Source organism: Drosophila novamexicana, unplaced genomic scaffold (genome assembly GCF_003285875.2).
Source record: "Drosophila novamexicana strain 15010-1031.04,08,12 unplaced genomic scaffold, DnovRS2.1 tig00000817-arrow-arrow-pilon, whole genome shotgun sequence".
NCBI classification, from domain to species: domain Eukaryota; kingdom Metazoa; phylum Arthropoda; class Insecta; order Diptera; family Drosophilidae; genus Drosophila; species Drosophila novamexicana.
Window position 1 is genome coordinate 1,725,297 of NW_020824827.1, and position 22,061 is coordinate 1,747,357.

General features: G+C 45.4%; 8 protein-coding genes across 13 annotated transcripts; 5 read left to right on the top strand and 3 right to left on the bottom strand.

The window, feature by feature from the left end:
• Positions 1-1,091: 1,091 nt before the first annotated feature.
• On the top strand, positions 1,092-2,541 carry LOC115764061 (vesicular integral-membrane protein VIP36). Its single transcript, XM_030706908.1, has 5 exons — positions 1,092-1,326; positions 1,409-1,524; positions 1,585-1,782; positions 1,837-2,166; positions 2,231-2,541. The coding sequence occupies exons 1-5, from the start codon at positions 1,200-1,202 to the stop codon at positions 2,435-2,437; spliced, it is 978 nt and encodes a 325-aa protein (XP_030562768.1). The 5' UTR covers positions 1,092-1,199; the 3' UTR covers positions 2,438-2,541.
• A 180-nt stretch (positions 2,542-2,721) lies between these two features.
• LOC115764060 (adenomatous polyposis coli protein) lies at positions 2,722-6,306 on the bottom strand. The gene is made up of 2 exons (XM_030706907.1): positions 3,270-6,306; positions 2,722-3,208 (listed from the first exon to the last, which is right to left on the bottom strand). Exons 1-2 carry the CDS (start codon positions 6,084-6,086, stop codon positions 2,843-2,845), a joined length of 3,183 nt encoding a protein of 1,060 aa, XP_030562767.1. The 5' UTR covers positions 6,087-6,306; the 3' UTR covers positions 2,722-2,842.
• Positions 6,307-6,749: 443 nt separating this feature from the next.
• LOC115764015 (28S ribosomal protein S24, mitochondrial) lies at positions 6,750-7,555 on the top strand. Its single transcript, XM_030706844.1, has 3 exons — positions 6,750-6,902; positions 6,959-7,160; positions 7,223-7,555. The coding sequence occupies exons 1-3, from the start codon at positions 6,885-6,887 to the stop codon at positions 7,510-7,512; spliced, it is 510 nt and encodes a 169-aa protein (XP_030562704.1). The 5' UTR covers positions 6,750-6,884; the 3' UTR covers positions 7,513-7,555.
• On the bottom strand, positions 7,417-8,693 carry LOC115764014 (TBC1 domain family member 7). 2 transcript variants are annotated; one of them, XM_030706842.1, is made up of 4 exons: positions 8,014-8,693; positions 7,721-7,967; positions 7,566-7,665; positions 7,417-7,496 (listed from the first exon to the last, which is right to left on the bottom strand). In XM_030706842.1, exons 1-3 carry the CDS (start codon positions 8,580-8,582, stop codon positions 7,582-7,584), a joined length of 900 nt encoding a protein of 299 aa, XP_030562702.1. In that variant the 5' UTR covers positions 8,583-8,693; the 3' UTR covers positions 7,417-7,496; positions 7,566-7,581. The 2 variants fall into 2 exon arrangements, with proteins under 2 accessions (XP_030562702.1, XP_030562703.1); XM_030706843.1 differs by having other exon boundaries at positions 7,721-7,952; positions 8,014-8,684.
• A 596-nt stretch (positions 8,694-9,289) lies between these two features.
• On the top strand, positions 9,290-14,935 carry LOC115763966 (unconventional myosin-Ia). Of its 5 annotated transcripts, XM_030706764.1 has the most exons (18): positions 9,302-9,657; positions 9,709-9,824; positions 9,881-10,943; positions 11,008-11,071; positions 11,153-11,166; positions 11,246-11,330; positions 11,387-11,481; positions 11,540-11,687; positions 11,740-12,062; positions 12,127-12,374; positions 12,432-13,128; positions 13,223-13,282; positions 13,378-13,709; positions 13,776-13,911; positions 14,087-14,239; positions 14,298-14,425; positions 14,486-14,645; positions 14,709-14,935. In XM_030706764.1, the coding sequence occupies exons 1-17, from the start codon at positions 9,553-9,555 to the stop codon at positions 14,607-14,609; spliced, it is 3,891 nt and encodes a 1,296-aa protein (XP_030562624.1). In that variant the 5' UTR covers positions 9,302-9,552; the 3' UTR covers positions 14,610-14,645; positions 14,709-14,935. The 5 variants fall into 5 exon arrangements, 4 of the variants coding, with proteins under 4 accessions (XP_030562624.1, XP_030562623.1, XP_030562625.1 ...); XM_030706763.1 differs by having other exon boundaries at positions 14,486-14,935; XM_030706765.1 differs by lacking the exon at positions 13,223-13,282 and having other exon boundaries at positions 9,303-9,657; positions 14,486-14,935.
• A 358-nt stretch (positions 14,936-15,293) lies between these two features.
• Positions 15,294-18,274, bottom strand: LOC115763968 (4-coumarate--CoA ligase 1). The gene is made up of 4 exons (XM_030706767.1): positions 18,091-18,274; positions 17,045-17,721; positions 16,819-16,978; positions 15,294-16,766 (listed from the first exon to the last, which is right to left on the bottom strand). The coding sequence occupies exons 2-4, from the start codon at positions 17,713-17,715 to the stop codon at positions 15,963-15,965; spliced, it is 1,635 nt and encodes a 544-aa protein (XP_030562627.1). The 5' UTR covers positions 17,716-17,721; positions 18,091-18,274; the 3' UTR covers positions 15,294-15,962.
• Positions 18,275-18,646: 372 nt separating this feature from the next.
• LOC115763969 (mitogen-activated protein kinase p38a-like) lies at positions 18,647-20,116 on the top strand. The gene has a single exon (XM_030706768.1). The coding sequence runs from the start codon at positions 18,875-18,877 to the stop codon at positions 19,973-19,975; it is 1,101 nt and encodes a 366-aa protein (XP_030562628.1). The 5' UTR covers positions 18,647-18,874; the 3' UTR covers positions 19,976-20,116.
• A 407-nt stretch (positions 20,117-20,523) lies between these two features.
• Positions 20,524-22,009, top strand: LOC115764093 (serine--tRNA synthetase-like protein Slimp). Its single transcript, XM_030706946.1, has one exon. The coding sequence runs from the start codon at positions 20,590-20,592 to the stop codon at positions 21,988-21,990; it is 1,401 nt and encodes a 466-aa protein (XP_030562806.1). The 5' UTR covers positions 20,524-20,589; the 3' UTR covers positions 21,991-22,009.
• Positions 22,010-22,061: the final 52 nt, after the last annotated feature.

Here is a 22,061-nt window from a genome sequence, read left to right on the forward strand (position 1 = left end):
GTCGATGCGTTTCAATGACCTTGCTGCGTTAATAATTAAGTGTATGACGATGCAGCACTTAGATTCTGATATAATTAGATACGTTATATGCCAATTAGCGCCGTGTTGAGGAAGCGTTGCTAAGGCTGATGCTAATGCTGATGCTGCTTTAGACGGTTGACAATATTTAACAGTTATTGCACTGCTGTTGCCAATTAGCTAATTGTGCCCAAATGTGCATAGAGAATTATGAAAAGCGAACGCAAGTTCGAATGTTTAGCATTCCAAAGTTCCGGTCCAATTTCGATTCGATTTGCATTATGCATGCACACACATAAGCACATACACACACACACACATATACACATGCATGTATATGAAGTGTTTTGCTTTTATTCTCACGACATCGACCTTGACAGTGCTCGAAACAGTGTGCCGCAGGTTTGTGAGTGTGAACGCATGCTTCAGCGGTTGGCAAGGAAGAAAACTCTTGATGCTGGAACTGGTTTTTGGTTTTCCATTAGGCGACAATTGAAGGCGCGAATATGCGTATGTAATATACCGTTGCAGCAACAACAACCACGCAAAACGTAAGTTTGACAAACTGACAGCGCAGTCGCTGTTACAGTCATGGGATTTAATTGAAACGGGTTGGCGGCGAGGTTGCATATGCGTGGTAAATTATGTTGCCAAAACTAGACGCTTAACTACTTTCGATAGGGAAGAGCTTAACTATTTGTTTACTTGTCAACAGCGGCAATTTATATGTTAAACGTTGAGTTGGTTTTGGGCAATTATTATTTTTGGCGGGTACATTTTAAAGTGTGCACTGGCAATGCTGTATATAACAGCTACCAATGTCAGTGTTGTAATATATATAAATATATCGTTTGCCAAATATCGATATAGTATTAAATTTTTAAATTTACTATTAAAACTAATTGAAAATAGTAAATAAAAACAAATAAAAAAAATGAAAATAGAAAATCGATGCCTAAGATATTCGCACTGTGATTTTTGCCAAAATGTCTTAGTGTTTGTTAATGTTCTTAATATCAAATTAAAAACTATCGGTGCATGGAACAATCGAGACTATCGATAGTGCCAACAACTAGCAAAAAGCAACCACTCATCAAACCGGCATCAGCACCGAAAAAGCGAGAAATATTCGCCTAAGCTTAAACCAAATTTTCGTAGAGTAGACGCCAACGCATGCCAAAATGACGCACACAAACACAAATTGGATCCTGGCATTTTTCGGCACTCTTCTGGCTTTGGAGCTAGTGACAGGCTCCGAAAACAATGAGTATATGAAGCGGGAACACAGTCTGGTGCGTCCATTTCAAGGTAAGATAACACTTTATGATGCATAGCTGTGCGTGTGCCAGAGGCATGCCATAAACACGAGACGATTCGTTATCCATTCCAGGCGTTGGCGTTATACTACCCCACTGGGATTTTCTGGGCAACACAATGGTCACCAGTAACTACATAAGACTGACACCGGATTTGCAATCAAAGAGCGGCGCACTGTGGAACTACTCGGTATGCGGGCTTAAAAATTGTATTTATTAAATAATTGTTGCAAATTTATATCTATTACAGCCCATCATGGGACGCAATTGGGAGGTTCACGTTGGGTTCAAAGTACATGGCAAGGGCAATGAGCTGTTTGGCGATGGATTCGCCATTTGGTATACAAAGGATCGGATGCAAACTGGTCCTGTTTTTGGCAGCAAAGATCATTTCTCTGGGCTAGCCATTATACTGGACACCTACAGTAATCACAACGGACCGCATAATGTAAGTGGCATGTACGCCTGTGGCAATGTTATCCTAATCCCTCTTTGCATTCAGCACCAACATCCCTATTTGAGCGCTATGGTCAATAACGGTACCTGGAGCTATGATCACGACCGAGATGGCACGCATACCCAACTGGCCGGCTGTGAAGTGCGCTTCCGTAATGTGGATTACGACACGTTTATTAGCATCCGATATGAGAACGATGTATTGTCCGTTTCAACGGATCTCGAGAATCGAAACGAATGGAAAAACTGCTTTGTGGTAAACAATGTGGAGCTGCCCACGGGCTATTACTTTGGCATGTCAGCAACAACGGGCGACTTGTCCGATAACCATGACATACATAGCTTCAAGTTCTTCGATATTGACACAAATATCAGTGTAAGTACGAATATAGGCTAAAGTGCAGCAGGTCTATTAAGAATTCATTTTTCTTGTACTGCAGCATGAGGAGATCTTGCGGCGTAGCAACATTATTCCAAATGCCAAAACATTTGAAGCGCCGCGAGAGCACAAAGATGATCCAAAGCCAGGAATGTCGAATGCAAAGATCTTTTTCATACTGCTATTCGTGGTGCTGGTGACGGCGGGCGTGGCAATTTTCGCCATATCGTATTTCAAGGATCGCAATGCGCGAAAACGCTTCTACTGAAAAAGCGAGAGCTCCAACTGCAACAGCAACAATAAAAGCTACCAAACCTAGGCATAGTCTACCAAAACATCATGTTACAAGCAGTAGCTGACAAGAAGTTTAAAGTCCTCTTACAGTTAATTTATATTGAATGTACCCATTACGACGATACTTGTTCATAAGTTATCTAGACTACGACCCGGTTTTTGTTAGAATGTTCTTATTTTCTCGAAAATTGTGGATTAGGCAAAACAACGACGCACGCAACGGGCAAGACGAATGGGCAATTGTTAAATTTAAGTGAAAATTTTTAATCTTGAACTATAGACAAATTGAGACCGTAAGAATATTATTGCAGTGTGTACATTACATTAGAGAAAAGATTTAAAAAAGAAACGACCAAACAACTGCAAACACTTTAATTGGTTAGACCCAGTGATAATGCTGACGCTGCCGGCTGCCCGAGGCTGAACGCGGCGGCGTCGGCCGCACCGTGGCCAACATGGACTCGATCTGGCGCACCTGATTGCTGACAAATCGATCGCTGGGCGGCTCATTGCGTTCGCTCTCCAAGTTATCGTTGGACTTGTGCATGCCGCTCAATATGCACTGCTCAAACAATGACTTGGACTGGCCGTCGTCCAGCGAATCGTCGGAGCTGTAGTCAGTCTTGGCGCCAGCAATTGTCTGTCGTCTGTGGTTGCTTGGCTTGGGCAGCGTGTTCGTCAGACTGGAGCTAGTGCTGGCACTGGCGCCGCTCGGTTGGGGTCTGCAACTGCCGGCGGCAATGGCCTGAAAGGTAACGAGATTATGTGACCACATCCACAGAAGCTTTTTTTAAGTGCGCGCTTACCTGACTCAGCAGATTGCAGTCATCGTCCGAATCCATTGACAATGAGCTGAGCGAATCGCTGCGTTTGGGCAGCACATTTGCTGCACTTCGTCGTGGCGGCAACTTGGGAGCTAATTCGGCATTCCTAGGCAAAAGCTGCGGCGGCTTCAGGGCACGCGCCGGGCCCACTTGCGCCGAGCCCACGGTCAAACTGGAGAGTCCAGAGATTACGGAGAAATTGCAAGGGCTGTCCTCGACGTAGTACTTATTCATCTCATCTGTTACGGGCAGATAACTTGGCAAGGCGCTGCCGCCGCAGCGCATCTTGGATATGGCATCCTCATTGCCCTGGACTTGTGGCATCTGCTCTACATTGGCATTCTGATCATTTGCGGTGGAGGCTATGGAGAGCACCGAGAGATTGCTGTTGCTGCCCGCCTTGGACAGCAGCGCAGGCGTATCCTCGGTGCAGTAGCTGCGCGGCGCATCGTTGCCATTAAGGTCATTTCCATTGGAATTACTGTTCCCGCTGGCACTAAGCTGCAATGTCTCCAGCTTGCGTTCGCGACGCGGCGACTGCGGCATGCTCTGCGTGGGTGAATCCGGCAGCTCCGAGGGTGAGATGACGCCGCTTTGCATGCGACTGTATTCACTTATAACCGAACCGTTATCATCACAACCAATGGTCTCATCATTGACCAGAGAATCCATGGAGCTGTGTCTGGAGAACATCAGCGGCGTCTCCAGTGCGGAGTCAATGGCCTGGCTGTTGCTGTTGTTGTTGTTAGTTGGAGTTACCGCAACAGGTTGTTGCGGTGCATTGGCTGACTTGGGCACAACAACAAGCTGCTTGGGGGCGCCCTCCGTGAGGCTGTTGAGCGAGTCAAAGCGACTAAAGCAGCCGGGCGTGCCTTCCTCGCAATAGTTGATTGGCCGCTCGCCGGGCTCCGGCTCCGGCGTGTGCAAACAGGCGTCGGGTTTAACGGCTGCCAGATTCTCCAGAGCATTGCTGCGCAAGTTGAGCGTCTTGGGACGCTCAGCCTGATCGCTGCTCAAATCGCAGGCTGACGCAGACTTGGCAAGCGGCGCAGCAGCGGGGCTGCCAGTTTCGTCCAGTATAAGCAGGATCTCGTTGCTGTCCTCGCGCGCCTCTGGCTGCGGCTGTGCCGCTTGTGCGGAGCGTCTTTCCTTGTAGCGCGCACTGAAATCCGTGGGCTGATCCAGGTCGATGGAGTTGTCGAAACTGGCCTTGGCCGGCTTGTGCTCGCTGTAGCTGTACTTCATTGAGTAGTCAATGGGCTGCTCCTCCGTGGGCGTAACGTAATGGCTCTTGACTGTGGCCGCGCTCAGTTTGCGCTGCTCGAAGGCGCTGTCGGATTTGGTGGAGTATTTTGTGGAATCGGAATCGGATTTGCCGGAATAGATGGACTCGCGGCTTTCGCATTTGCGGGGCAACGTGCTGCTCCCGTTGCTGCTGCTGCTTGCCGTGCCGGGGCGCATTTTCTTCAGTGAGCCCGTGGGATTGCTGCTCAGCCGCATGGAGCTGTAACGTCGTGGCAGCGTGCCCGCATGGCCGTCCAGCTCCTTCGGCGGCAGCTCGTTATTGGTGGCCAGCTCAAGGGCGTTGCGATAATTAACCAAGTTCTTGAGCGCAGATGCGCTGCCCTCAGCCACCATGGGATTCTTCGAGCTGGCGAGAGCACGCAGCAGTGGAATGGCATTGTGATCGATAAGAAACTGCTGATCCTGGGGACAGCGTGCGGACAGATTCCAAAGCGTGCCGCAGGAATTGCTCACAACCGTCTGGTTATCCGACTTCAGCTGTTGCAGCAGAATGGCCAAGCAGTTATGCTCCCGCAGGATCTGGCGATACGATTCACAGACAGCTATGTGGCTGGACACGTTGCGCAATATGCCGCCGGCATTCTCGACAATCTTCAGCGTTTTGCTGGGTCCCTCGTAGCTGAGCATTTGCACAAGAAACCCTAATGCGCCATCGACAGCACAGAACTCCGCCTTATTGGTGCTGCAGTGCGCCGATAGGTTCCACAGAGCCGATAGAATCGCCTTCAAGGTGTTCTCGCTTTTGTTGTGCATGGCGGCCAAGGCGAGAGCCGTAACCGTGCCCAGCTCATTGAATATGGTCTTCAGGTGTTTGTCCGCGCGCCACGAGAGATTGCGCAAAACGCTGGCCGTGGCCTGCAGCAGATCATCGACATCTGCAGCGGCATTTGAGTCGAGCTGCGCCACCAGCGCCTCCATAAACTGCTTCTGGCCGCAGAGCAGCGACTTGTTGTTCTCCTCGCCGCAGGTGAGATTCGTTAGCGTCATTAGCGCATAGCGTCGCAATAGATTGCACTGATCTCTGCCCGCAGCCGGGCCGTGCACGGCATGATCCAGATGCACCAGATTTGGTATGGCTTTTAGGGCGCCCAGCTCACACATGGTCTGGCGATGCTCCTCATCGAAGCTGGCCTTCATCAGCAGCTTCATGGAGGCCAATGGATGACGCTCCTCATCGTCGGCAATCGATTCACCGCCGCTTTGCAGTTGCGTGCGCAAAAAATTACAGCTATAATCATGGATTTGATCCAGCAAACGCAGCACCTTCACCTCCCGCTGATTCCCCTGGACAATGTTGTGCAGGGCTTGGCTGGCGTTCTTGCGCGCGGCTCCGCCCGCGACGGCCCCATCGTCATTGGCATGCAGAATTTTCACCAATAGTTGAATGCAGTCGGAGCTACGCAGTGCGGCGCAGGTGTCCGCATTCCTCGATAACTCCAGAAAGTTGCGCGTTAGCTCCAGCTGCTTGTGAGCGTCACTCTCGTTCAGCGTCATGTTTACGAATGATTTCCACTTTATTGATTTGGCCGGGCTTAACGCTAAAACTCTCTCGCACTCGCTGTAGCTTTGTACCTAAGCGTATTCCAGGAAATAATATTTGCCTGTCCTTTGAGGCACTGTTAACGAGCAGGTAGCCGACATGTGCTATGTTGTGGGGTGCTTCATAATGGCTAGGTAAAAATAACCTACAGCGCAGAAGCAGCTGCCTTTGTTTGGATGCTGCTGTTACACTCGTATCGGGTTTGAAAAGCAACAAGTTATCGATAGTTGCATGTCAGGGTATAAGAAAATAAGAGGTATCGCGCACAGCGCTTTCGGCTGCGATGCAATAAAGTTCTAGGGATGAAGTAAGCTGTCTAATTGTGCTAACTTTCTATAACTTAAATAACTAACTTAGAAAAACACAATTTGGCTTCTTCTCCTTAATCTACATATTATAAAGGACGTCAGACAAACGAAATATATGAAACATTATTATTTTAAGCTTCATCTTAGCGTGTCTATATATACATATATATATAATTTGTAATTTATAATTTGTATTTTACTTGATTTTCATAAATAGCATTCTACATTTAATATAACAATAGGTAAATTGCAAAATATCAAAATCTAGAAGACTACCGCCGTGACGTCACATTTAATACGGTCATATAACGTATCTACGCATCGTATTATTCTAACAAACATTGTGTAGAAACTTTCTACCATCACTAGTTGATGTTACGTTACGTCACGCAAATCAGCTGGTCACACAGCTGCTACGCCGCATTGAGCTAGTCGTTGAAAAGAATGAATTTCTTGAAAAAGGTAAATAAAACAATTAATAAATAGCAGTTAAACGTTAAACGTGTTGCATTTTTAAGGTGACTACGCAAATATTGCCGCTGGCTGAGGCACAGCTCAGCCTGAGCAACAAATCGGCATTGCACACCAGCGCAGTTTGCTGTCGCGTGCAGTCTGGACGTTACCGCATAACCGTAAAACGGGATCGGCCGCTCACCTACGAGATGGCCAATCCGCCGCATTATATTGGACATCGCAAGTCCTGGAACTCTTGGAACACATGTATGTGCGCTGCATTTGCTTTTATTGAATTTTATAGAATTTCATAAACAAACATTTTTCAGCCACTCTTAAGGATGCCCTGCGTCCGTCTCAGACAGCCATCGAGGATGTTTTCATTCGCAAGTTTGTAACTGGCACCTGGCATGCGCTCGTCTGTTCCGAAATTATTATAAAGCGACAACACAATACAATACGCATTGCTGCCATCATACGACAGGCGATTAGCCCCCGCAAAATGTACTTCCTTATTGGCTACACGGAAGAGCTGCTCTCCTATTGGATGCAATGCCCCGTCACTTTGGAGTTTCAGACGGTGGCCGACAAGAAGGACGTGGTCTTTAAATATATTTAGTACCTATGCGTTTATACTTGGCTCTACAATATATTTAAACTTATAGTACATACATTTTTTAGTGGCTACTCAATGCGCGTATTCCACCTCGCTGTTATTGCTGTGCCAAGATTTAATGGCTTTGTTTACAATGACCCCATCCTTATCTTTGACCTGAAAAATAGGCAACGATCAGGTACCTTTAAAATGTGATATGTATGCTTCATACCGTTTCAATCAATGCTTTCAGTTCCTCCTGAGAGCTTAGATCGAATATCAAAGACTTGATGTCTTTCACCAGCTCCAGAAAGAGGAATACGACGATCTTCTTGGCGCCACCGCATACCTTGTCCCAAATTTTGACTAACATAGTCTCACAAATGACCCCGGCGAAGCAAGTTATATACCAGTTCTCCACGAGCTTCGAGTTGATATCAAATAGACCAAGCTTTTCTAAGCGACTGAAATAAAACAAACTGATTTCAATAAAAAACAATTGTCTACAATATATATAGAGCCTACTAGAATAATCCAATGTCCTCGCGCTTGAGTAGTATCTGGGTCAATTCCTTTAGTTTGCCACATTCCTTCTTCAGGTCACGCGTATACTGGTAGAACTCCTTGGCTATCCAGTACGTTTCCACTTCATCGTCAAATATGTCAAGTAGTGTGCGCACAATTTCAACGAAATGATTGTCATCTGCCTGAGCTCCGGCTCGAATATTACTATGCAACAGCCGATTGTTTTCCAGTAACCACATTTTATGCAGCACTAAATCTCTGGACTTGGAGTCCAGGTCTACGCAACGCATTACAGTCACGGCGCGCAGCAAATCCTCGTAGACCTGGCGACGTTGCTCCCGAACATATTCAGTATTGCTTTTGTGCAGTGGCATTATACCCATTATCAGACTCCAGAGCAGACTGCGCTGCTGTGCTGGGACCGTATAGGTGTATACGAAGTGCTTCAGCTTGGCCAGATTGCGTATGTCATCCTGTAGCAGTTTATCGAGTGATTTCTTTTCTTCAACGCTAAAACAGCCAACTTTTTCATAGTAACTAGATCTAAAATTACGCTCATCTGTGGTCATCTTTCATATGTATTTCGGTTAATATTTTTCCGTGCTTTGCTTATTTCAATTCGCTCGACTGAGGCAGTATATTGTTCTGTTCTGCAGCAACAGTAAACAGCAGAAATAACCCTAAAAATGTCAAAATTTAATGAATCTTGAATTGGTCATATTTAGAATGAACTCTGGTCACTTTTTTCTAAGTAAAACTAATTGGCGGCAAATTCAGTAATATTTAAATATTAAGAGACCTTCGCCTTTAATATAATATTACCAATTAAATATTAATAGTAACTTTTTGTTTTATTAGATTAAAATGTTGTATATAATTTGGCAAACTCACCATCAATTTCCGAAAAGTTGTAATCAGATGTTCATATACTACAGCTGATTGCTCTTACTCTTACTACTGCAGCTGTTACTTAAAATACTAATGTAGTTTTTTTACAAGACACATGTTAAGTTAGCTCTTTTTGCGTTCACAGTTCATTTACTCCTTTTAGCGTTACGTGTCGCTTTTCCGTTACGTAGCTGACTTTGCCATTACGTAGGTACGTAAGTACCGTTGTGCATTGCATTTTGCTACAAAATGCCCAAATATTGTGTGAAAAGGTAAACAAAGCTGTTACAGTGACAAAATGTTCCATATAAATGCATATAAATGTGATGAATGTTGGCCAAGTAACATATTATTTAACTTATCAAAGTAAAGGCGGCAATAGTTAATAAATTGAAAAGCCTATGTACATGTATTACACACTGTTGCTGTCTTCGCAGAGGCTGAAAATTAAAATCAATAATTCAATCAGAAAATCAAAACACAAATGTGTTTATGATAATTTATGCAATTATGCCACATTTGTAACGTTTCTTGATTCTCTTTGCAGTTGCAGTTGATAAATTCAAATGTTATGCTTTGCATTTGCATTTGTTGTTGTTGTTGTTGTTGTTGTTTTTGCCGTACACGTTGCAAGGGCTTGGACAGGGCAAAATGGAACAGGAGATTGGCACCTGGGACTCAGTTCTGCTGGAAAACCTGTCCGAGGATAGCTTCATAAGCAACATACATCAGCGTTACAAGCGCGATCATATATATGTAAGTAATCCAGAGAATCACCTTGGATCACATTTGATGTCTCGCCTTTAGACCTACATTGGAACTTCTGTTGTGGCTTTGAATCCATATCATCACATATCTGAGCATTCGCTGGAGAATATACGCAACTATGGCAATAAAGGCATTTTTCAGCTGCCACCACACATGTAAGTGTCCTGCTTTGAGAATAATCCCTGTAATATAATCGTATAATCCTCGACAGCTATGGGCTTACCAATTTGGCTTATCAGTCTCTCAAGAATCAGAGCGAGGACCAGTGTGTGCTGCTCACTGGCGAGGGAGGCGCTGGCAAAACGGAGACCTTTAAAATGATTGTCAATTTTCTTACACACATACAGGATCGTGCGCCTTGCACTGGCAACCCAAATGAACTACGCAAACAGTCCTCCGGCAGCTCAACGAGCGGCATGGGCATGCATGCCCACCGACGCGCCTCGAGCAGCTGCTCTGGCACCGCCAATTTTATCATATGCAAAAACAGCGCAGCTTCCGCAACCAGTCAAGGCAGCACATCCAATTCACGTCGCCAGTCGCCGTCACCGGGTCCGGGTCCGGGGCCAGGTGCGACACAGCGCTCGCGAATGCGTGCCGAGAGCATCGAGCGGCAAGCCAGGCGCAATATGCGTGAAAAAATTGTTGACTTTGACTTTTCGCATCACAAAAGCACTGAGAATATCAGCACGCTGCTGGAATCGGCCGCTTCCCATGGATATTTGCATCCAACGAAATCATGCTTCAAGCATCAACAGATACAAGTCAACACCTGCACTGCCAACTATGGGCCGCTGGCCGGGACAGCCTCGAGAACGGGCTCGTCCAGCACGTCGCCCAAGTACTTGCACGGCGGCTGTCGTCAGTGCGGCCATAGCAAATGCACACGCGCCCAAAGCCTGGAGAAGGAGGAGCGCGATGCCGCTCTGATATTGCTGCGGGGCAGCAATAGCCGCCTGTCTACTGCCAACCAACTGCAGCAACCGCAACGCGGTAGCTGTTCGAATCTGGTGCGACAGCACTCAAACGAAAGCCAAGCGGAGCGACAGCTGTCCACGGGCTCCACGCAGCGTATATCGCTGTACGATGCACACAAGCTGAGCAAGGTGCTTGGCAGCGCCAATGTTTCGCCCACGCCCTCGGTCAGCTCCTCGTTGCATCGACGCCACAAGTCACCCAGCCAGCGGCTGCGCGAGTGCGTCACCTGCGCGGATGTCTTCCTGGAGGCCATGGGCAATGCCTGCACACTAAAGAACAACAACTCCAGTAGATATGTAAGGCGTTTCTCTTTGCCCAGCTGTTAGTTAATATTAATATATGGTTATTGCTTGCTTTCAGGGCAAACTGTTTGACATTGAAATCGACTTCAAGGGAGATCCCATGGGTGTTCACATAACCCACTGTAAGTAGCTAAAGATGAATCTCTTAAATTGAAATTAAAATACATTACTATGAAATTGTTTCCATGTCTAACTCGCATAAGATATGTTGGAAAAGGTTTGAATTGAACGATATATCAGCTATTAATAATATATTGACCCCTCTGTATACTTTTTGTTTTATGATCTCTATTTAGACTCGCATCACGGATACCATGATTGGCGAGCGCAATTTTCACATATTTTACCAGCTGCTGTTGGGCGCGGATCTCCAGTTACTAAGTAAGTTTGTTCCCAATGACAAATCTTATTTAATTAACTAATAATTTTGTTTAAAGAATCTCTGAAGCTGTTTCGCAATGTGGAAAAGTATGAACTGCTGCGGAATACAACTGCCATGGAAGAGGATCGAGCAAATTTTCATTACACAAAGGTCAGTTGTAATTTATTATTATATCAAAGTAGATTCAACAAATTAATTACATTTCCAGCGCTCTCTGGACGTGCTTGGTTTGAGCTGTGATGAAACGAACTCTATTTTTCGGGTTATTGCCGTGGTCCTGAAGCTGGGCAACTTCATGTTTGTGCCCGTGACCAACATTGATGGCACCGAAGGCTGTCAGGTTTCGAATGTCTACGGTATGTCCCAAAACTAAGCTAAAAAACCAAATATAAGTTCTTGTTCTTGTAGAAGTGCAAGAAACAGCGCAGTTGCTCAATTTAGAAGCTCAAATTTTAATCAATTGCCTGACGCGAGCGAACAGCACGAGCAGCACACAGGAGGATGTTGGCTGTGAAATGGATGCCAGACAGGCTGCCAGCAATCGGAACACGCTCTGTCGTACGCTCTACAGTCGCCTGTTTACCTGGCTGGTGAATAAGATCAATGAGACAATGAAGTCCACGCAGCGTGAAAAGAATCTAGCCCTGCTCGACTTCTATGGCTTTGAGGTGCTGGATCATAATTCCTTCGAGCAGTTTGCCATTAACTACAGTGCCGAAAAGATACATCAGGCAAGTCAGCAGAAATGTGCCACAATTTTTGGCAATTATATTAACCAGTCTTCTTCCTTAACAGAATTTTGTGTTCAATGTGTTGCGCTCAGAGCAGGAGCTTTATTTGCGGGAGGGCCTGGATTGGTCGCGCATCGATTACTTTGACAACGAGTCCATATGCGAACTGATCGATAAGCCCAGCTATGGCATCTTAAGTCTAATCAACGAACCCCATCTGAACAACAACGAGTCACTGCTGCTGCGCATACAGCAATGCTGCGCCGGCCATCCCAATTTCATGACCAGCGGCAGCAATTCCATGTGCTTTAAGTAAGTCCATTCTAGCATAGCTAGACCGTAACTAAAAATGTTTATTCCATTCCAAAGAATTCGCCACTTTGCCAACGTTGTTAACTATTCTGTACATCGGTTTTTGGAAAAGAACTCCGACATGCTGCCGAAATATATAAGCGCTGCCTTCTATCAGAGCCAACTGTCGCTGGTGCAGAGCCTATTCCCGGAGGGAAATCCGCGCCGGCAGGCCAGCAAAAAGCCAACAACTATGAGCACCAATATACGCACGCAGCTCCAAACTCTGTTGGCCATTGTGAAGCATCGTCGCGCCCATTATGTGTTCTGCATTAAGCCCAACGAATGCAAGCAGTCGCATCAGTTCGATTTGGCCTTGGTGCAGCATCAGGTGCGTTACATGTCTCTGATGCCGCTGGTGCATCTCTGTCGCACTGGACACTGTTACCATTTGCCGCACGTCAAGTTCTTTCAACGCTACAAGCTGCTCAACAGTTTGACCTGGCCGCATTTCCATGGCGGCAGCCAGGTGGAGGGCATTGCTCTGATCATACGCAATCTGCCGCTGCCGTCGGCTGAGTTTACGCTCGGCACCAAGAATGTGTTCGTGCGCAGTCCGCGCACCGTCTACGAGCTGGAACAGTTTCGCCGGCTGCGCATCTCCGAGCTGGCCGTGCTCATACAGAAGATGTTTCGTATGTATCATGCCAGAAAGCGTTATAGGCGCATGCGTCACAGCCAAATGGTCATCTCAAGTGCGTGGCGCACGTGGCGTGTAAGTAGCTGCTGCACTGCAGCATTTGCATGCCTATCACAAAATAAGATGTACATATTTCTATATATGATTTTTTTCATTTTTATATATGTAGGAGTGCCGTTTCGGCATTCCCTTCACGGGCCGTAGGCACTTGTGGAGTTTATATCGTGTCGTAAGCATTGCATGTTCTTATTCCCACTCATACCCCACCCAGAAACTCAATTAATGCATAAATACTTATCGTTTGTTTTGACCAACTTTTGGCAGGCACGCGAGGAATATCGTTCTCTGAAGTACAAGCGCCAAGTCAAATGGGCCGTCGATGTCATTGCGCGTAACTATCACCAGTGGAAGATCCGACAGTATCTGCTCACCATTCCCTTGCGTCTGCCGCCGAACACGCTGAGTCCGCTTTCCTTGGAATGGCCAGCGGCGCCTGGTTTTCTGGCGGATGCATCACGTCTGCTGCGCGCCATCTACCATCGTTGGAAGTGCTACATTTATCGCAACTCATTTGATCAAACGGCTCGCAATCGCATGAGAGAAAAAGTGACTGCCAGCATTATATTCAAGGATCGCAAGGCATCCTATGCGCGCAGGTCAGTCCTCGCTCACGTAAATATGTCAAAGCTCTGCTAATCAAAATATATATTTTTAATTTGCAGCGTGGCACATCCCTTTGTGGGCGACTATGTGCGCCTGCGCCACAATCAGCAGTGGAAGAAGATTTGTGCCGAGACCAATGATCAGTATGTTGTATTTGCAGACATCATTAACAAGATAGCGCGCTCCAGTGGCAAGGTATGCTTCTACAACCTGTAACCACCTAGAATCAAGTTGGGTTGGGGAAGGAATAGTTCTAAGAGGATGAAGCACAGAGAAGCTAGTGTGTACAGGCTTTCTCTTAGTTGGCTATTCCTTGCCTTAAATTATCTTTATAGCTTATATATTAATGTTATATCTATTGTACTTGCAGTTTGTGCCCATATTGCTGGTGCTGTCCACGTCATCGCTGCTTCTGCTGGACCAGCGCACGCTTCAGATCAAGTATCGAGTGCCTGCCTCGGAGATTTATCGCATGTCCCTGAGCCCCTATTTGGATGACATTGCCGTGTTTCATGTGAAAGCGGTAACTGAAAAGAAGACTTTATTTTTAACCAAGCTAATAAAAATGTATTTCTATACAGTCGGAATTTGGTCGCAAAAAGGGTGATTTTGTGTTTCAAACGGGCCATGTCATCGAAATTGTTACCAAAATGTTTCTGGTCATACAAAATGCCACGGGCAAACCGCCAGAGATACATATAAGTACCGAGTAAGTAGTCGAGGCTTTATTAATAAATAGCTATGAAATAAAAATTGTTTTTTCTTGCAGATTTGAGGCAAACTTTGGACAGCAGACGGTCATCTTCTCATTCAAATACGGCGGCTTATCAGATCTGGCACAAGGGCCGCCAAAAGTCACGCGCAAGGCAAATCGCATGGAGATAATTGTCTGATCATTGAATTTGCTGCGTCTTTGCGCCTTGATTTTGGTTAGTGTGCGTGTCATTTATAGGATCTCAAGTTTTTATATCAATTATATATTCATTTCCAAGCAATCCGCATGCACTTATTAGGTCTGTGTTGACTTGGTCCCGGGGACCAAAGCATAATTTTAACAATATTTACACACACACTGACTCAAATATAATATTGTTTTGCTCACAACTGACAATCAGTCTCACACGTTCGTTGTCAAAATTGTGCCAAAATGAAAGAGGGGTGGGTTGGGGGATATATAACTAATTTAAATCAGCACCATTTCTTTGATATACCTAAGTAATAACTAACGAAATGAACAACTGAATTTATTTAACTAATTTTTCGAACTAGGTTTAATTGTAAGTCAAGCACCAAGTCGATTAACATTGCAACAAAGAGAACTACGTTAAGAACGTGGCACAGTGAAGCGTTAGATATTTTACACACACAAAATACGATATTTCCGTTATAGAAACCAAAGCATTTCTCTTACATTTAAGGTTTCATACACAATAATTAGTGAACTAATGCTATAGAACTCATACAAGCATATATATATATATATATATATATATATATATAGCTCTATATTTACTAAACACAATATGAATCTGCGCCTCAGAACCCAGTGAGAGATAGTTGAAAAAAAACTCGTGTGAAACTTTTTTCCAAAAAGGTTAATTAGGAAAACTATTTACAAGCCAGAAAACATGTAGTTAAATATTTAAAAAATATATACACATACATATATAAAGTGAATAATTCAATTATACATAAATGACAAAAGGCAACCGGAACCGAAACAATATGAAACCAGACAAAAACAAATTTTACGAATGTTTGTTACAACAGTTGGTCGTACTTACATAAACTATATGATGTAGTTGTTTATATAAAAATCTTGTTATTGATAGCTCAGACAGAGATCAAATGTAACTAACACTTGGATATATAGTTGAATTTCATAAACATAACTGGATCAGAGTGTGTATATTACCGACTAATTCAATGGGTAGCAACACGATGCCGAATATCTGTGTGTATGTATGGAAATAGTTTTTATTTAGATTTAAATTACATCATACAATACTCTAAAAAAGCCAAATACAGACAAGTATCTATATATATATAAATATATATATATATAAACATAAACACAATCCAACCAGTTGGTAGTTTATAAAACGAAATAAAATGATAAGAACAAAGTTTAGTAATAATAAAGCGTACGCATGGAAAAGTTGTTCTTTGTACAATATTATTCTCTTAGTCGCATATCAAAGGTTCACTGGGCTTAATAGCATATACATATGGCTGATGGACATGGTTTACAATTTCGATTTTGGCTTCTTGAGCATGTCGCGCAGAACACGACGCAATATTTTGCCACTGGGATTTTTGGGTATCTCGTCCACAAAGAGTACGCCGCCGCGCAACCGTTTGGCCGGCGAGGCGCGTTCGTGCACATAATTTATCACATCCTCCTCGGTGAGCTGGACATTCGCCTGCTTGACCACAAACGCCATGGGCAGCTCGCCAGCCGCCTCATCGGGTTTGCCGATAACAGCAGCATCTTTGATCTTATCGTTGGTTAGCAAAAGTGCCTCGATTTCGGCCGGTGGCACCTGGAAGCCCTTGTATTTAATGAGCTCCTTGATGCGATCCACAATGAAGAACTCGAATGCATCGTCATAGTAGCCAATATCTCCGGTGTGCAACCAGCCGTCCTTAATGGCAGTCTGTGTCGATTTGGTATCGCCAATGTAGCCCTTCATGATGCCATCGCCTTTGAAGCATAGCTCGCCCCGTTCGTTTGGTCCCAGATGCTTGCCCGTATCGGGATCAATGACCTTGGCATAGATGCCAACCTTCAGCACGCCAACGCTGCCCGGCTTGCAAAAGTCATCGGTCTGCACCAGAACACTGAGCGTCGACTCGCTGAGGCCGTAACCCTGGCGAATGAAGGGTACACCAATTCGCTCCTTTATTTGATCTTCGGTCTCACGGCTGAGGGGTGCAGCGCCGCAAAGCAAGACCATCAGTGAGGACAGATCATACTTGTCCACAATCGGATGCTTGGCCAAAAAGACCATAAGTGGCGGCACCATGAAGGCCATCATAACGCGGTATTTCTGCAATGTACGAAATATTAAAAACATGTATATAGTTTTTAGACTTAGCTACCTCAATGGCGGAGAGAAATAGATTCTCTTCGAATTTGGGCAAATAGACGAGACGCGTGCCCATCGTGGCCGTTGTGATGAGCGTGAGGCAGCCAAAAGCATGGAACCACGGAATGACAGTCAGCAGCGTAATCTCCGAGAAAGGCATCATGGTGGGCTGGCTGCAAGCAAAAGCGAAACGCATGAAAAAATAAAAACAAATACATATATATATTCATTTAGCTTACATTTGCGAGTCGATCGTAGCCAACAGATTGAACTGTGTCAGCTGGACGCCCTTAGGAAGACCCGTGGTGCCGGAGGAGCATACAATTAGGGCGACATCCTCGGTTTTGTTGGCCACCGGCGATGTAAAGTCGGGCTTTGTTTTGTACTTGTCGTTGTTCATCAAGTCCATGAAGGAATGCACATTTGGATGATTGCTGGAGGAGCCGCTGAGCGCAATAATGGCCTTGACAAACTTATTCTTTTTGGCCACCTTGGCAACGCGGTCAACGGTGATCTTTGAGGCGAATATGACCTTTGGACGCGACAGGTTTATGGCATGATCCACCTCACGTTCGGAGTAGGTGACATTTAATGGCGCCACGGTTGCGCCCACCGCAAATCCGGCAAACATGGCTACGGCAAAGCCAACGCTGTTCTCACTGGACAGCCCGATGACATCGTTGTGCTTGACGCCCAGTTTCTGAAGTATTTGGGCCAATCGCACTATCGATTCGTACATAAACTTGGCAGTATATTCCGTGCCAGTGACAGCATCAATCATGACAGTTTGGTCGCCAAAGCTCTGGTATTTGTCCAAAATAAACTGTCCCAAGGAGCGATAATCCTGCGCCACCCGTACGGGTATGGGCCCGCCGTAAACAATATTACCAGGCAGCAGCGTTGAAGTCATGATGAACTGCAACAAAAAAAAAAAAATGAATTATAGCCAAAAGCAAGGGTGGTTTTCCTCTTACAGCAAACCTTTGAATACGCTTAAATAATTAATTAATGCTCTTTCTTTTTCTTTAATACACTTTGAACCTGCTTAATCTTATCGAATGTTTATTAAAAAAGTTTAGTTTTAGTTAAATGATTTTCCTGCTGCTATCTACGAAAGGCATGAGATTGAGGGCCGCTCCAAAGGTCATCGTTTGCCCCCTGGAGACAGCGTGAGGTGACATCCAAACTTTGGCCGTCTAACTTTCTCAAGCACAAATTGCTTAGCATGGTTTGCATTTTTAATTAACAAGTAGTTGTTTTTTTTTTCTTTAATTAATCAGCTTACTTCAGAAAATGTTGCGCTTAAGACTTGAAGAGAGAATTGGCACACTCCGTTATATTGCGGCTTCCACAACTAACTGTTCTTGACACAAAAGGCGCAGATCGAATAGCCCAGCTTTTATGCTCAGATTAGATTAATGCTACTGATAAGATTAGTGTGCAGCGCGCAGGCGCTTTAATAACATTCGCTGTGATTTAGTGTAAAATATTATATATGTATATGCAGCGAAGACCCACCTACTTTACAAATATTTTAGCAAGAGCGAGCTGAGAGTCGCTTATTGTAACATTTCGCTCATGTTTACATTTGTATCAGCTGTTCGAATTTAATGCGCGCTGGCAACGCTGCAACCCTGCTGCTTAACCGAACTTATCGATTTATCGATTCATCGATTGCTTTTGTTGTTGTTGTTGAGTGGAGAAAAACTAAGCAACGACGAAAGTTTTGAACGCTTTCTTTTTCAGTTACCATTAACTGACATTTCTTTTAAATAGTTTAAAACTCTCTTGAATATGAGCAAATGATCAATAGCTTTGTGATTACTTACAGTTGGTATACACTATTAATCTCAACTGGCGGCCGTAGCGCATTTCCAATTCGGCGCTGGGTTCAAAAATGCGCCTATGAGTGTATCACCCCGCCCATGAAATCGTAGCAATATGCATTCAGTGTTTGGCTGTTGCTGCTAATGTTGTTATTTTTGTGCCGACTGAAAACAAGATAAGCCTAATCATTTTCGAATTTGTACTGAGGAGAGTCCCATAGCACAATAATAATAATTGTTGAAATGAGCGCGTGCAAAATGCAAAAGTTTTACAAATTGGATATCAATCGCACCGAATGGGAAGTCCCTGAAACCTACCAGGAGTTGCAGCCGGTGGGTTCTGGTGCATACGGCCAGGTGTGCAAGGCGAGGATTCGTGGCACCAACATGGATGTCGCCATCAAGAAGTTGTCGCGTCCCTTCCAATCGACGGTGCATGCCAAGCGCGCGTACCGAGAGCTGATGCTATTGAAGCATATGGATCACGAGAATGTTATCGGCTTGTTGGACATCTTTCATCCGCATCCGCCGGACGCGACATTGGCAGACTTTCAGCACGTCTACCTGGTGACTCACCTGATGGGCGCGGACTTGAATAACATTATCAAAATGCAGAACCTGTCCGACGATCATGTCCAGTTCCTGGTCTACCAAATACTGCGGGGTCTTAAGTACATACACAGCGCTGGCGTTATCCATCGGGATCTGAAGCCGTGTAACATTGCGGTGAACGAGGACTGCGAGCTGCGTATTCTGGACTTTGGTCTGGCACGTCCAACTGAGTTCGAGATGACCGGCTACGTGGCCACGCGCTGGTACCGTGCTCCGGAAATCATGCTCAACTGGATGCACTACAGCCAGACCGTCGACATTTGGTCCGTCGGCTGTATTATGGCCGAGCTGATCACGCGGCGCACACTGTTTCCGGGCACAGATCACATACACCAGCTGAATCTGATCATGGAAATGCTGGGCACACCGCCGAATGATTTCATGCAGAAGATCTCCTCCGATAACGCACGGCATTATATAGATTCATTGCCGCCCATGAAACGCAAAGACTTCAAGGTTGTTTTTAAAGATGCCAATCCAATGGCGATTGATTTGCTGGAGAAGATGCTGGAATTGGACGCCGATAAACGTATTACGGCCGAGGAGGCACTTGCTCATCCATATATGCAGAAGTACGCGGAGCCAAGTGATGAGAGCACCTCGCCCTTGTATGATCAGAGTTTTGAGGACATGAATTTGACATTGGAAAAGTGGAAGGAGCTCGTCTACAAGGAGGTCCTCAATTTTAAGCCGCCTGCGTCCTTTGCCGAAGTCCTGGATAGCAATAAATGATGCCGGACAATGCGACAACAACTACAAAGTATTAGCAACAAAAATAATTTAGTTTAACGTTTTAAAAATTGCCCTTTTTACTTATATGTGATTCATATTATTGTTGTAAAATATTTGTTTTGTATTTTTATACTGTTTATACTGTTGTTACTTGAAAATTTGTTTAAAATAATAAATAAATATTATATTTTATTGTACATTTATATATATTTTTATTCTATTTTAAACTTAAACTTGTTTTTTTTTTAACTGAAAAAATGCGAAAATGTAAATTGTTTGTTGCTAAAAATGTCCACTAGAGCGCGCCACAAGTATATACTTTTATACTATTATAACAGTTACGGTATGGTTGCTGTTACGAGAAATAGCTGAACGTAAAACAACACTTCCCAACAGAAATTGTACTATAACAGTAGATGTTTTGCTTGAAACTTGCTTCCATGTTAATATAACAGACTGTTTTTATGTAGTTATAACAGAGTGTTAGACATGCATTACATGTTATGCCTACTTGGGGAACAGCTGTTTGGCGCAGCTGAGCAAACATATAACAGCTGAGCGTGAGCTCTGAGCGTGAAAAATAAAATTTGTATTCAACAAACAAACGCATCCCGATGTTAAAGCTTCGTGGTGTGTTCAGCCAATGCTTTTTTCTGAAGCGACACATTTCTGCACTTTACATAACCGGCGACAAAGCCAACGAGAACTATGTGACGCTGCAGCCATTCCTGGATTTCGCCGGCACATTCCGCGACAGAGCAGTGCTCGAGCAGAGCATCGCCAGACGTGGCCTGGCCATTAATCTGGACGAGGTGCTCACCAAGTACGCAACGTATCAAACACACCACGATCAGCTGTTGCGGCTGGAGGAGGAGCGCGATGCGATTACCAAGGAACTGAAGCTGCTGACGAAATCCGGCGGCTCGGCGGGGCAGCTGGAGGAACTGCGCGCGCGTGGCAAGGTGTTGCGCAACGAGGTGAAAGCCTTGAAACAAAATCTGTATCCCATCGAAGATGACTTTATCCATGACTTCTTGCATCTGCCCAATGGCTTGCATTCGCACTGCCCCCAAACGAATGTGGAGAAGCTCATTTACAGGCACAAACCGCCCCCGGCCGTTGCACAGGCGCCATGGCATTTGGATCGCAAGGAACTAGTGCATTTTGTGGACAACAATCGCTACTACATGATGGAGAAGGCGGCTCACTTCGATGTGGATGCCATGCAGGCGCTGGCACGCTACTTCGTCACGCACGGCGACTTTGTGCAGACCTCGAATCCGGACTTTGTGCGCTGTGTGCTGCTGGAGGCCAATGCCACGCCCCTGAGTCAGTACCATCTGGTGCGCGAGGAACACTTGCTGAACAAACTGAATACCGCATATCTAACGGGCGGCGGCGCATTCGAAAGCTTTCTCGGCACCCTGACCAAGCTGTGCGTATATCCTTCGGTGCTGCCGTTGCGCTATGTCGCCTGCGGGCGCAGCTATAATCGCGAGGAGGCGCTGGCCTACGGGCCCACGCCCAGTCTGTACACGGCCACGCAAACGAACGCGGTGCAAAGCCTGGTGGCCACCCAGACCGAGGCCGAAGCCGATGCAGCACTCGAGCACGTGCTAAATCTGGCCATCGACTTTTACAAATCCCTGGATATACCCTTCCGGATTGTGTACGTCACTGCCGAGAGGCTAACGCCGGCGGAGAGTTTGCGTGCCAGCATTGAGGTATATGCGCCATCCCTGAAGCGCTACGTTTGCGTTGGACGCATCAGCAACTATGGGGATTTTGTGTCCAAGCGAATCCTGTTCAGCACGCGCCGCGACAAGCACTACGATTTCCTGCATCTGGTGGGCGGCCCGGTGCTGTACACCACCAGGCTCATCGCGGCCCTCATCGAGCTGGGAGTCAAGCTGGAGGCCAGCAAATTGCCCGGCGCCCTGCAATTGGGGCCCAGCATGCAGGCCATGTCGCAGCACCAGCGGGATTTGCAAGAGTTCAAAGATCTTTTCAAATAAATATATGATTCCAACAGGCGAAACAATACATTGTTATATCCGTATACTTAGGGTTAACAGTAAGTAAAAAA

What these genes read in the sequence shown, in the direction of transcription:
- LOC115764061 (XM_030706908.1), top strand. Translation starts at nt 1,200, where the DNA reads ATGACGCACACAAACACAAATTGGATCCTGGCATTTTTCGGCACTCTT. An exon ending in TCTGGTGCGTCCATTTCAAG is followed by an intron (nt 1,327 to 1,408) that starts GTAAGATAACAC and finishes TATCCATTCCAG; the next exon opens with GCGTTGGCGTTATACTACCC. An exon ending in ATATTGACACAAATATCAGT is followed by an intron (nt 2,167 to 2,230) that starts GTAAGTACGAAT and finishes CTTGTACTGCAG; the next exon opens with CATGAGGAGATCTTGCGGCG.
- LOC115764060 (XM_030706907.1), bottom strand. Translation starts at nt 6,086, where the DNA reads ATGACGCTGAACGAGAGTGACGCTCACAAGCAGCTGGAGCTAACGCGC. An exon ending in ACTGCAATCTGCTGAGTCAG is followed by an intron (nt 3,209 to 3,269) that starts GTAAGCGCGCAC and finishes GTTACCTTTCAG; the next exon opens with GCCATTGCCGCCGGCAGTTG.
- LOC115764015 (XM_030706844.1), top strand. An exon ending in CTGGAACTCTTGGAACACAT is followed by an intron (nt 7,161 to 7,222) that starts GTATGTGCGCTG and finishes AACATTTTTCAG; the next exon opens with CCACTCTTAAGGATGCCCTG.
- LOC115764014 (XM_030706842.1), bottom strand. Translation starts at nt 8,582, where the DNA reads ATGACCACAGATGAGCGTAATTTTAGATCTAGTTACTATGAAAAAGTT. An exon ending in GAGGACATTGGATTATTCTA is followed by an intron (nt 7,968 to 8,013) that starts GTAGGCTCTATA and finishes TATTGAAATCAG; the next exon opens with TTTGTTTTATTTCAGTCGCT. An exon ending in TGAAAGCATTGATTGAAACG is followed by an intron (nt 7,666 to 7,720) that starts GTATGAAGCATA and finishes CCTATTTTTCAG; the next exon opens with GTCAAAGATAAGGATGGGGT.
- LOC115763966 (XM_030706763.1), top strand. Translation starts at nt 9,553, where the DNA reads ATGGAACAGGAGATTGGCACCTGGGACTCAGTTCTGCTGGAAAACCTG. An exon ending in ACAAGCGCGATCATATATAT is followed by an intron (nt 9,658 to 9,708) that starts GTAAGTAATCCA and finishes TCTCGCCTTTAG; the next exon opens with ACCTACATTGGAACTTCTGT. An exon ending in AAGGCATCCTATGCGCGCAG is followed by an intron (nt 13,710 to 13,775) that starts GTCAGTCCTCGC and finishes TTTAATTTGCAG; the next exon opens with CGTGGCACATCCCTTTGTGG.
- LOC115763968 (XM_030706767.1), bottom strand. Translation starts at nt 17,715, where the DNA reads ATGACTTCAACGCTGCTGCCTGGTAATATTGTTTACGGCGGGCCCATA. An exon ending in GCTACGATCGACTCGCAAAT is followed by an intron (nt 16,979 to 17,044) that starts GTAAGCTAAATG and finishes TTTTGCTTGCAG; the next exon opens with CCAGCCCACCATGATGCCTT. An exon ending in TATTTCTCTCCGCCATTGAG is followed by an intron (nt 16,767 to 16,818) that starts GTAGCTAAGTCT and finishes CGTACATTGCAG; the next exon opens with AAATACCGCGTTATGATGGC.
- LOC115763969 (XM_030706768.1), top strand. Translation starts at nt 18,875, where the DNA reads ATGAGCGCGTGCAAAATGCAAAAGTTTTACAAATTGGATATCAATCGC.
- LOC115764093 (XM_030706946.1), top strand. Translation starts at nt 20,590, where the DNA reads ATGTTAAAGCTTCGTGGTGTGTTCAGCCAATGCTTTTTTCTGAAGCGA.